Source organism: Trichosurus vulpecula, chromosome 8 (genome assembly GCF_011100635.1).
Source record: "Trichosurus vulpecula isolate mTriVul1 chromosome 8, mTriVul1.pri, whole genome shotgun sequence".
Lineage (NCBI taxonomy): Eukaryota > Metazoa > Chordata > Mammalia > Diprotodontia > Phalangeridae > Trichosurus > Trichosurus vulpecula.
In genome coordinates this window covers 173280300-173293809 of record NC_050580.1, presented here as the reverse complement: position 1 = coordinate 173293809, position 13510 = coordinate 173280300, and the positions used below count along the sequence as shown (strand labels likewise).

At 39.4% G+C, this 13510-nt stretch overlaps 1 protein-coding gene across 1 annotated transcript in view; it reads left to right on the top strand.

Moving 5' to 3' along the window:
• SEMA6D (semaphorin 6D) overlaps positions 1–13510 on the top strand; it is a 64673-nt gene that overhangs the window by 35086 nt on the left and 16077 nt on the right. Inside the window, exons 2-7 of the mRNA XM_036735428.1 lie at positions 11073–11239; positions 11667–11778; positions 12373–12433; positions 12569–12631; positions 12742–12843; positions 13088–13178. Coding sequence (XP_036591323.1) covers positions 11131–11239; positions 11667–11778; positions 12373–12433; positions 12569–12631; positions 12742–12843; positions 13088–13178 — 538 coding nt within the window. The 5' untranslated portion in view covers positions 11073–11130. The remainder of the gene's footprint in view (positions 1–11072; positions 11240–11666; positions 11779–12372; positions 12434–12568; positions 12632–12741; positions 12844–13087; positions 13179–13510) is intronic.

Here is a 13510-nt window from a genome sequence, read left to right as displayed (position 1 = left end):
GGTATCTCGAGAAACGCCGCTGCTTGTGACCCTTGACCTCGTTACTCCTGGTGATGGAGTGCTCGGTTTTGGAAGCACATGCTCTCAGGCCCGCCCTTGCTATGTAATACTTTTTCTGGCCATAGAATTCGGTCTGTGGCATTCTTGGTCAAGGCTCCATTTTTCACCAGCAGCTTGGTCCGAACCCAAGATGATTCCTCCACTCTTACTTGAACAGTGTTCTCACTTCTTATGTCATCCACACCACAACCCTGAGAAATAGGTACGATTATTTTCCCCATGTTACAGATGAGGAAACTGAGGAAGACAGTGGTTAAGTTACTTGCCCAGGGTCACACAGCCATTGTTGAGTTTGGGCCTTCCTGACTTCAAGCCCATGGTGCTCTTCACCGGCCGCCTGGGTGCTTCTGACAACAAAACAGTTAGCTGTTAATGAATAGCCAGTGAGTTTTCCTTTCACGATTGTAAGTTGTTATGCACAACTAAAACAGATCCTTCGTATATTTTGGATTTCTATTGGAAATTTTTTCCCCGTAGCCTTCCTGTAAGGCAGGTAGGAGGCAGCCATTTCCATTCCCATTTTATGGGACATGATAATATATTTAGTAGCCATTTTTAATCTGATATCATATTTCTAATGACTCAAACCAGGTCAAGGCACTTACTCTCTCCTAGACTCAGTTTTCTTATCTGTAAAATGGAAGTAATGATAGCTTCCATCTCGGAAAGTTGTTCTGAGGATTAAATGAGATAATAAATGAAAAGATATGTAGGTATATATACATATGTACACATGCACACACACACACACACACACACACACACACACACACACTAACTAGTAGTTAATGGTAGTAGTAATAGGAATTGGCAACACTGAAACTTAAACCCTGGATTCTTGATTTCCAGTTGGGAGTGTGTCCTCTTGACATGCTTTACATAGTGCCAAGTAATTCTAGACTTTCAGTGGCATCAAAAGATATGGCTTAACCTCCAGCATTCTCTTGAAGAGTCACATGTGCTTGGTAAATTGACCGCCTCTGTATTATTTAGAGCAGTTCAGTTCAACAGGCATTCACTGGACACATGCTATGACCAATGCATAGTTCTAGTCACTGGAAATGCAGAGGCAAAGGTAAAACAGTCTCAGTCCATAAGGAACTTACCTTCTTGGGGAGGAGCTGTGTACGCAGAAAAATAAATACAAGATAATTTGAAGGAGGAGAGTTCATTAACCACCAAGGGGGATGGAGAGTTTCACACATAGAGGCCTAGGCTTTGCTAATGCTGATGAAGAGTAAGTAATGGAACATTGGACTCTGAGTCAGGAAACTTGCCTATCTAAGACTATGATCCCATGCACTTGAGTCCACACCTAAATGGACAAGTCATTATACTGACTCCCTTTCTTACTTGGCGTTAATATCATTATCCTATTTTGCACCTTCCAGAATATTGCAAGAGTGTTTTGAAAGCAATTTAAATCCCCTAGAGAAAGGTACTTCTGTACAATGAGAGTGAGATAGGCTAAAGGTTCACTTAGAGACTGCATCAGTCAATCTGGCAGATTTGGTACGAACACACGCACCACTTCTGTCATCTCAGCATAGAGAGCAGAACCAGGCATGGCACCAGAGCCCTATTATCCTGAACAGAATGTCAGCCTTGGCCCATATGGCAACCCCAGCAGGTCATTTGGCCCACTAAGGCAATGTTTCAAAGACAGGCTCGAATCTCTTGGCATCCCGTTCCTACCTTGGAGTTTCAAGCTAATTATCTAGATTCACTCAGTTGCTTGGAAAGCCCATGGGGTGGGGGTAGAGGTGGAGAGTAGGGTGAAGAGGTTTTCTAATGTGTCTTGAAATATGGGAGGGGGGAAGGAGGAGAGAGAGAGAAAAAATTAATTTCTGTAGTCAATAGCTAACCTTGAAAGACCTTCTGTCCTTCACAGAGAAAGGAGCAGATAAATCTGTGTTCACTTCTGTCATAGGACATATCATGTCCTTATTGGGGCGGGGGGAGGGTAGAGATTGCAACTGCTTCTCTTAATGCTTATATTCTTACAAAGCTAATCCTGAGCCTCTGAGATCTTCCTCGAAATGAATTTGTCTTTTCTTCTTCCCCGAAATGAATTTGTCTTTTCTTCTTCTCTAATAGGAAGTGCTTTTCAAATGAGAGGGCCATCTTACGCGAGGATCATCCTCTTATTAGCTTCCCACATCATTTTCACTTTAAATCATACTTCATTTTCAGGACACTTTGGCTCCAACACGTTTTCTGACTTGAATTTGGGTGGACAGGCAGAAACTTGTATGAACCATGTCATTTGTGGGGTGTGTGTGTGTGTGTGTGTATGTGTTTTCTCTCCAGAGTCATTGTGCAGAGTTTTTAGCTCCTTAGATCCTCTGGAGTTTGTGTTCAGTTTAGAGAGAACTAGTCACATCTTGCTTTTGTGTCTCTGTTTTTTGCCTGGATCATTTAAATTCAATCTTGTTCTCCAATGAGTCACTGACATTTTTACTGAAAGGGCTGATAATTTTAGTGTGTAGGTGTTTTGCTTTAAGAAAATGCAATATACAAAAATCCAGGGAGTAGGATAGGTGGTTATTTACTTTATCGTGGATTCTTCAGTTTATAGTTTAAGTAAATTTTATTGAGATCCTTTGTTTTTACATCACCTAAACTGACCCCCCCTCCCACTTATATAACAAGGAATATTTTACAGTTCCCTTAAATACCAAACGTCTATAATTCCTCTAAAATATAATTAGAGTTAAGAAAAAAATTAGTTTATACTTAACTTTTGTGGAACCCATCCATTACAAAAACAATGTAGAGATTGGGCCAGCCCCGAATCAGATTGCAAAATAAGCAAAGTTTGTCTTTCAGGCCTTCTCCTATGGCCCTTTAAGCAGTCCATAGATAGATTTAAGGGAGTCCCATGATTTTGGATAGGGAAAAAAAATTATATTTTTATTTTCACCAACATTTGGTTTTCTTTGTAACTCTACATGTTTTATGTATTTAAAAACCTTATTCTGAGAAATAGTCCATAGGCTTCAGTGGGCCACCAAAGGGATTCAGGTCCCATGACACCAAAAAGGTTAAGAATTTCTGTTCTGTGGTTTTCTTCCTCTCTACATTTTCTTATGACATCCAAGGTGCTCATCTTCCCCTGACCTTTTCAGACCCTTTCAGAATGAGCTATCAGGAGAGTTTTCCCTGATCCTTACTCTTCCTGTTGGCCGATTTCTTCCTTATCTAATCTTATAGCACTTCGCCATCTTATTAGTCACTTATCATATTCTAATCTGTTTCATTTATTTATGTACAGTTTTATCTTTCCTAGCCAATGGTAAGCTCCTGGAGGGCAGCTACTTCTCAAGACTTTCTTTGTATGACCCTTGTACTAGGGAAAAATTGCACAATGTAACCTTAATGCCTCAACTGAGACATGTCTTAATTATGCTAACTTCCCAGGGATACTAATATTTTAACAAAGAAAAAAATATTAAATCAAAGAAATGAATCTCAATTCAAAAAATTGACCAGTGTCTGGGACAGCTGGCCCTCTGTATTTGGCCAGAACCCTGAAATCACACCTCTTCAGGCATCCGCCAACTCCTAAGCCTGACTTTGGCCTCACATATGGGCTTTCTTGTCTTGAAAAAACTGGAAAGGGGAAAGTACCTCAAGGGAAGTAGCTATAGATGGCTTGTGTTTCTCTTTTGTTGCCTTTTGGTTTGGGGCAAAAGAACAATTTATTGATTTGATTGTCTGTGTTATGTTGGGTATATCAATTCAACAAATATTCGTTAAATGCCTACCGCTGGCAAATCTTGGTGCTAAGTGCTTAAAAAAGACTCAAAGATAAATAAGGTTTTCTGGCCCAGTCTCAATTCAGGAAAATAAAGTATACTTTCTGGGAGGCTTTGCCACAACAACAACCAAATCCTTTAACCAGGCTTATTGATTTGGGGTTTGGAAGATGGGGTCACTCTTAAGAACTCTGATCAACACAATGACTCTTACTCTGTAGGACTGATGGTGAAGCATCACCTCCAAACAGAGGTGATTGATTCAGTGTGCAAAATGAGGCATCTCTTTTTTTGAATGTGGTCAATGCTAGAATTTGTTTTGCTTGACTATGTATATTTGTTAGAGGGGCTTTGGTTTTCCTTTTTTTATCCCCAAGGGGATGGGGATGTGAGGGAGAAACAAATCAATTTCTGTTGATTGAAAAAACAAAATTAAAAATATGGTCACCGATTTTGTCAGTCAAATAGGCAAAGGGCAGCCCTTAATTGTTTATTTTAAAAAATATATTGATGGGGTTCTTTCGTTAAATTGCAGCAAGATACAGCTTTGGAAATTGAAGAGAAATAACAAACATACCAACACCGATTCGTCAAATATTTGCTCAGCTCCTACAGTGTATATGGTGCTGCCTGGTCCCACCTGCTGCCTTAGGAACCTAATTGGCCTGAGGGTACAGTCAGGTTATTAAGGATGTAAGAGTGAGGGTAGGATCCAGTTAACATGGCTAGAGATCAGCCTGGGTCCTGATGAGTGAAGGAGGCTTACCTTTTGTGAACAGAGTTGAGGCATAATATCAGGGTCCTAGTCTAAAATTGTCAGTCACCAGAATTTGTTCAGGTTTGAAGTAGTGTCAGCACATTGAGATACACAGAGTACGTGATCAAAGGAAAAGGGTTACTGATGCTTCCTATAGCCATGTGCCTCTGCACTGCCCTCCAGGTGGGTCTCCTGGTCCCAGTTATATAATATGATATGATGTGATAATTCTATAATTATATAATATAATAACATAATAATAAAATAAAATAATAATAATTGTGTTATTAGAAGCAGTAGGAAACGCCCAGCAAGGGCTATGGGGTATATGATTCCTCTTCCCCATGGGCTTTGCAGGTAAGACTAAGGCAGAGACAGTGCTGTAAGAAAAGTACAAACAGAGGTGTCTTATTTGCCTTTGTGTATCTCCCTGGGCACCTGGCATAGCACATCGCACATACATAGCAGATGCCTAATCAATATTTGTCGAATTAAATTATTGAATGGGAGTTCAAAGGATGGAGATTAAAACACTGATGGTGCACCACAGTGCCTGCTGGCATGTCTAGTAGCGTATGTGAGCATTGTGCTATTCACAACTAGTGGTTCTGAAAGCTACATCTTTTACAGCGGGTGAAGAACCTTTGTGACGCCAAGGTGTTTCTCGTAGCATCCAGAGGCTATAACTGGCCTTGGGGGGATACCAAGGACTTTGTGGGTAGGCAATAGGAAAGCAATTGTAAAAACAGGAGGAGATTTGCTGATGCTAAATGGACTGCATGAAAAGCCTCCAGGGTGGCATGATGGACATAGCGCTGGACTCGGCAGTCTAGAGACCTGGATTCAAGTTACAGCTGCTACATTTTCTAGTTGTGTATCCATGGAAAAGTCACTTAATTTTCCTGAGCATCATTTTTCTGTAAAATGAGGATAATGCATATCTCTACATAAAATAAGATAATGTATCTTTATAAACTTTAAAGTATTCTATGTCTATAAATAATTTTGCCATTATTACCACCACTACCCTTATTATTAATATAACAGATAAACTTATAGCAATAAATTTATTATTAATGATATAATATATTTATATCATGGATATGTTGTTGTAGTTGGGAAATATACTGGCTGGCTGACCCAAAACAAGTCACTTAACCTATCAGTGCCCCAGGTTAACCCTCTAACACTACAGATTGTGAAGCTGGTCCTCATCTGTGCTGGTAGAAGAAATTTCCTTATTGGGAGTTCTTTATCCAGTGCTTCTTAAACTGTGGGTCGCGACCCCAAGGGGTCACGAACTACAGTTGAAGAAGTGCTGATGAGTGGAAAAAGTTTAAGAAGCCCTGCTTGTACCAAGGAAAGTGCAGGTCCAGCTGCCTCTTGTCCCCCTTTTGCCCAAATACTAACTCCATAAATGTGAGGTGTTATTTATGGTAGCTGGAGCTTAGCAGCTAAAAAGGCTTCAGAAGAAACTAGAAGATGAGGCCAGCCGTATATAGTTGGATACAAAACACAAATGTTCCTGGACAAACCATCACCTATTTCTGCCTAATATTGAGAGTCTGTGTGGTATAGTGAAGTGGTCTCCAGAATGGTGCCTCCCCACCCCGCCCACCCACCCAGGAGACACTTATTAAACACATAGTTTGTGCTAGGCACTTTGCTAGGTGCTAGAAATACAAAGACAAAAATGAAAGTACCTGCTGCCCTCTAGAAGCTTTTACTCTGTTGGCAGAAACATGGACACATTAAAATATTATAAAATATAATTATTATAATGCTACATATTATAAATATAATTATTATAATTATATATATCCAATGGTATAAAAGATATTGAGGTATAAGGTATTGGTATTGAGGTATAAGACCTTCAGAGGTCATTCTGTTCATCCATATATATAATATATAAAATATATAAATCTATATAACAATATAATTATAATATAAACATAAATATTACAAAATATAAAATAAAAAATAAACAAGGTAATTTTTTTAGGTGGGAGGAGAGGCACTAGCAGTTGGAGGAGATCGGAAAGACCCTCATGTAGATAGTGGCATCTGAGCTGAGTTTGGGGGGAAGAAAGGGGGCAGATTTGAGGAAAAGGAGTGTGTTCCAGGCATGGGATGGAGGTAGGAGGTGAAATATACGTCATGTGAGGAATAACAAGATGTGGGCAGTTTGTCTGGACCAGAGAGAGAGAGAAAAACAGAGAGAGAGAGAGAGAGAGAGAGAGAGAGAGAGAGAGAGAGAGAGAGAGAGAGTTTAAAGATGACTTTGTGCTGTGACCGACAGGAAGCATTGGTTCTGTTGGGAAGAATGTGGTTGTTGTGGGGGGAAGGGGGGGGTTGTAATTTGAAGAGAAATCACTTTATGCAGTGTCAGATGAATGAATTACAGGAAATGATAGCTTACTAGGCAGCTAGCCTCTCTCCTATGAGTCAGCACTGACTCAGTCTTCAACCTTGATGCTAGGGTCACAACTACTGAAAAGATACCCTTTCCAAGAAGGTGCAGTACCTGGTCCAACTCTCTGTAAGACAGCAGATCCGTGTCTACACGATATCAATAGATTCCTGGGCAAAATACTGAGGTGCTTGACTGATTTTATTCCCCCTGAGCCAATAGGAATGAACCTTATTTCATCTTTGTCTCATCATTTTAAAATTTCTTTTTTGTGTAAGCTTTATAATGTATTTAATTATTCGTTTCAGTAGTGTCTGTATATACTTTATACTTAGTGTTTTGTTTCTTGATGAAACACTAGTACACAGGGGAGAAATCTGATGTAGCCTATAATGCGTATGATGGCCCCCAATGGGCTGTTTCCTCATGGCTATCAAAGAGCTTTCCTGACTAACATTTGTTCATCCAGGTGTTTGTAAGTATCCAGATAATTGGAAAGTTTTCTAGTTTTTATCTCATCGTAGCATAGAGATCCACTCTTTTCTCCCATCTATAGTAGTGAAGGTCTTAGTTCTGGCGCCCTAGCATAATTTAATCATCACCAGAGCATCTCCTATTTACATAATGCTTCACCTTTTCAAAGGGCCTTATAAATTTGATAACCCCCTGTGAGGAAGGTGAGGCTGGAAGAACTTACCTCGGTAGAGGTGTAAGACCTTTAGAGGTCATTCGGTTCCTCCATCAGGCTCATGCAGTCACCTAAGCCTAGGTTAGCCCCAGAGCAGCGGAGTGATTTTTGCTATAGCTAGAGGAGGCCATCGACTGAGGTAGGATTCAGATTGTAGGACATGGGATTTCCCAGACCCCTTCTCAGACCCCGAGGGCAATGCTGGATAAGTAAGCTTTCCCAGCAAATGAGCCATTTTAGGCCATTGTCATGAAAGATTCTGGGCCCCCCTCAACATGAAACTGCTGCTGGGTGAATTTCTAGGGTTGAAGTCACCATTTAAGGGTTGAGGTGGTTCTTTGCCAAAGACCTCGATCTTGGAACTACTGCCCTTTATCTCGCAGTCGGTTGGTGAAATGGATAGAACACTGGGCTTTAGAACCAAGAAGGGCCAAGTTCAAATCCACCTTCAGATACTTGCCAGCTCTGTGACTCTGGGTAATTAACTTGTCTGCCTCAGTTTCTTCATCTGTAAAATTGGGATAATGATAATAACGGCACCTATTTCCCAGGGGTTGTTGTCAGGATCGAATGCGATAGTATTGGTAAAGGGCTTAGCATAGTGCCTAGCACATGGTAGGAACTTTCACAATGTCTTCACCACCACTCACACTCGGCCAGTTGAGGTGCACAACACTGTTTCAACAGTGCCTAACGCGCACTAGTGAGAGGGTCTCAGTTTGATTCCTAGCTATCTTACTATCAGCATAACCCTGGGCATGTTGCTGCCTTCTCCGTTTCCTGTTCTGCCTCAGTTTCCTATTCTGTCAAATGAGGAGAGAGGCCTAGATAATCTCGAGGTCTCGTTGAGTTCTACTTTCAGTGATTCTGAAGAGCTCAGGTACAAGTCTATATAGATAAATAGTTATATAGCTAGACAAATTATAAGCCCCCTGTCCTCTGACTCAGTATGACTTAACTCCATTTAATATTCTAAGTAGGATTTTCAGAGACTGTTATTCTTCATTTTATTAATTTTATATTTAAAATATATTAAAATACTTTAATATGTTTAAATATAAAAGAAATATTTATTTATTTTCTGCAACGCTAGAATTCATCCAGCATCTTTATTTTATATTTAAGATGTATTAAAATACCTTAATAAATATATTTATTTATTTTATATTTAAGACATATTAAAATACTTAATGTAGTTAAAACAAATGTTATTTTATATTTTAAATATATAAGAATAGCTTTAAAATAAATATATTTATTTATTTATTGGTGTTTCCCCGTCTTATGACTCTCTTCTCCTGCACTTATGCCCTTAGCTCAGATAAAGTTTTCCCTTTAAGGTCTCTTCGTCACTATATAAGCAAGATTCTCTTGTCTGTACATTATATTCAGATTCAGGACTGGATCGAATTCAGGCAGTCTCCTTACATCCTGCACAGTATTGTTTTCCTAGTCTAGTTTTCTCCTTATAGGCATCTCTGTTCTAGTTTTCTCTTTTTCCTAGTCAGATTGTATAAGATGATCTTTGCCCTCCTTCTCAAGCCTTCCTAAATCTCCATGCTTAAAGTGGACCCTAATAATCATCCTGATTTCTGATCTTCACCCCCCACCCCCGCCCCCGCCCCAATCCCTGCCCAGTTTTTCTAAAACACTTTCCTGTTTATTTTTACCTCTGTCTTCCATTTAGCAAAAGCTTTTGGAGGCTTAGTATACCTTTCATCCGGGCCCCAACATATTTATTCCAGTATTGTTCTCTCTTTACAATGGCAGCATTCCCCAAACTCACATTTACTTGTATGATTGTCCTAAGAATGGTGTAAGCAGCAATCTTGTTGCCTCTGGCCAGGAGGTTGGAGTTCCCTGGGAGTTGGAATGATCTCGTGCCTTCATTTTAGCCTCTCAGTGGGGAGAAAATCCAGGTGTTTTTATAGTAGCTGGCAGTCCAAATTGGCAGAGAGAGTTTGGGCAAAGTGGGGTCTTTGGAGTTTTGCATATGTACCCATCCATCCCATTGAGAGCTATCAAGAGAGTGGCCCTGGGGTTTTGGTTGCCGCTTAGTTTTTAAAGTTAATTAAGCTTTAATAACATCCTCCGGAGTAAATTTTTTTGTTCGGTGAATTGTAATCTCAAGGGCCTTAGGGGATATGTGGTTCAACCCCTACCCAATGGATGGTTCCCATCTCCAACATTCCCAGCAGACCAGCTATTACTATCTTCATGCTGTGTAAGGAAGGGAAAAAAAATGTACAACCATTTAATTAATTTATCTTTGGGAAAAGCGCAAGATTTGGTATCAGAAGACCTGGGTTCAAATCCCATTTCTACATCTTACTACTTGTTTGACACACCTAATCTCATTGGCTCTCATTTTCTCTATCTGTTAAAAAAAAATGAGGTGAAGAAGGGATTGAACAAGATCCCCTCTTAAGGTTTGTTCTAGTTTCCAATCTATGATCCTGTATAACGTGCTATGTATCCTTGGGCAAGTAGCTTCCTCTCTCAGGGACTCAGTTTCCTCATGTGAAAATTAAGGAGGTGGGTGAGATGATCTCAAAACTTAGAGTTCTAATATTATAAGAAGCCAGGTCTACATAATATGTTTTAATATGACATGTCTGGGGGCTTTCATTTAAAAATATTTATACTTGGGTGATCCCTCTACTTATCAACTCACCTGTCTAATCTCCACAATCTTTTTTGCTACATTATACAGGGAACATTTTTTTTTTCAGTTCTCTCTTACCCATCTCACCTGTACCTGTATTCAAGGCTTATCTATTTAATGGCTGCCATATTTTGATTACCACCACATCCAGGATAAACAAAACAGAACAACCAATACTGCTTACAAACTTTGGGTTTAAACTCTTCATTATGCCTACAGCAAAAGCATAGCATCATCTCCAGCCAATAGGTTACTAGGGTGACGGCCATCATTATCTCTCTGGATATCTACGAGGACAGCTTAGGCATTTTATGGGATGGAGGGAAATTCTGTATTGGATGCTTTTCAGGGGGCTTGGGGGAAGGGAAAGAAATTGCAGTTTAATTAAAATTCTAATCCCAACTTTCACTGTCTTGCCAAGTCAGCAGCCTGCATTTCTGTCTGTGGTTCTTGTGACTTTGCTGTGATGACATACATAGTTACCTAAAAAAAAAAAAAAAGACACTGAATTTGCCTAAAAAATTCACAAACATCCATACGCTTCCCAGATGCTAAATTTAATCAGTTCTGGAATGCTGCCACTTTCTCCCTGTGTTTGTAAAGGTGCCTCATCCAGAACTGCCAGCATTTATGGGGAGGGGAAGGAGAGAGGGAGAAATTGAGCTGATTACAAATGAGAAAACAGTTTTATCACAGCTCAGAAATATTTTCAACCTGTTTCTTTTTTGCAGGTAGCTAACCAGGATTTCTGAGGAGGCACTGCTCTTTTTTACTCCCCGTTGGCCAACCATGAGGCCCCCCCTGCTTTGTGCATATATACTGTTAATAACCATCTCCCAGTTGAGGGCAGTCAGCTTTCCTGAGGACGATGAACCCATCAATACCGTTGATTACCACTGTAAGTAAGCCATAGAATGATTCCTTTTTCAAGAGAAAAAGGCACTTTGGTTCTCAATTCCTTGGCATGTTTTGTAGAGATAGGCATTTTTAATTTGCTTTTTTTTTTTGTAAGGCATTTTTTAATTTTGAATTTATCCCTGATTATTTCTTAGGTTTTTCTTTTCTTTTTTTTTAAACCACAAAATTAGGCAGCTTTGTTCAGGTGTCCTTTTCTAAAGCAATCAGAAATAAGTCGTGTAATTTTGGTATTAAAAAAAAGACCATTTGCTGACGTTTCCCATCTTTTATTCATTTACATTCAGGACATTACCAGAGGAATTTAGTTAAAACCCTTCTACAACTAGTATATACAGCTAATCAATGCTGTCTATTGATCTTCCAACTCCATAATCCTGACTGATGGTGTAGGCCATTTTTACTTGCAGATTCAAGGCAGTATCCAGTTTTTAGAGGACGCCCTTCAGGCAATGAATCTCAGCACAGGCTGGACTTTCAGCTGATGTTGAAAATTCGAGACACACTTTATATTGCTGGCAGGTAATTTTCCTCTCATTGGTTTATTAGATTAAAATTCTTTTCTCTAGTGGTGCATGCTTTAATGCATCTAGTTCATGAAAAAGCAATATGTAGATAGCGGTCAAAAATCAGAAGGAGGCAGGAGAAAAGGGGAGTAGGGGGGGAACCAAGCTACCCAGAAAATTCCCAGAGTTCTGTAGCAGGGACAACATCCAGAGAGGAAGCATTCATCAGCACTTTGTTACTATAGCCATTAAGGCCTCACACTGGACTGTTCTTTCTGAAAACTTTTGAAAATAGCTGAGAAATAATTCTTCCCTGTTTCTTAACTTGGAATGAACCAGCTGAATATCATAAGTATGTTTATGCTTATACTCTGAACTACCATGATAACACCTCTCCGTGACTAGTGAAAGGATCCAATGGCATCTTACTAATGAAAACATGCCCTTTGTTGACTAAATTGTTTCAGAGGGTAAGCAACCTCTAAGGGCTTTACAACATAGTAGAGAGACAGATTTGTAAAAAAAAAAAAAAAAAAGCCCAAACCGACAGAAAAAAGGTTCTCATTTTTATTCCTTCTGATAACATGGCCTACTCCCTTATATCCAACAGGGATCAAGTTTATACTGTAAATTTAAATGAAATCCCCAAAGCAGAAGTGATACCAAGCAAGGTAAGCAACATTTTTTCATGAAAATTATTTGAATTTACCCATCCCTCCCCGCCCCTACTGCCATGTATCCTCCATCTCCAAGAAAACATTTCAAGGTAAAAAAAAATTTGTCTCTTTTTTATTTAATTAAAACAGAAATTAACATGGAGGTCAAGGCAACAGGATCGAGAAAACTGTGCCATGAAAGGCAAACACAAAGTAAGTTCAACTGTAGAAAGCTTGGAGTAATTCTAATTTTTAGAGGGGTATTCTCTCAGAGAGCCATGTGAAAAATCGATTGTTAATGTGTAACTCGATTTTTTTTTTAGGATGAGTGCCACAACTTTATTAAAGTGTTTGTTCCAAGAAACGATGAGATGGTTTTTGTCTGTGGCACCAATGCCTTTAATCCCATGTGCAGATACTATAGGGTAAGTACGTTAGATATGATACGATTTGTCTGTTACTGTTATAGGCTTTTAAACCTTCACTGTTTCAGTGTCAGAGTTGAGTTTTCTACTCTGTACCCCAGTGACTTGTTTTCTCTCTAATGCAGTGGAAGAATAGAGACAGACAGGATTTGTCATATAGAATTACAACAGAAGTCAGACACAGTTGCCTTCAAGCTGGTACATAGAACAGATGTGATGCCTGCTCTTTATTCTTCTTCTACAGTTGAATACCTTAGAGTATGATGGGGAAGAAATTAGTGGCTTGGCAAGGTGCCCGTTTGATGCCAGACAAACCAATGTTGCCCTCTTTGCTGGTAAGATCTTTTCTAGTCATGATTCCAAATGACTAGGACATTAAAAGGGATGAAGGATTTTTTACAGGACAGCCTATGCCATTTGGACACAGGTGTAAAGTCAGATCTTTAAATAGATTTCCAGAAGACATTGATGGGGAGTGCAATTCTTTCAATGAAAGTTACAATAATTCCAAAAAAGAAGTGATTATTTAGGTGATAGCAAATTGTTTGTATTATAGTGGAAAGATTGCTCTATGTGGAGCGGGGAGATCTTATTTCTAGTCCTAGCTCTGCCATGTAATTAGCTGTGTGAACTTGAAAAAGTAATTTTCTTAACTACTCTGTGCCTC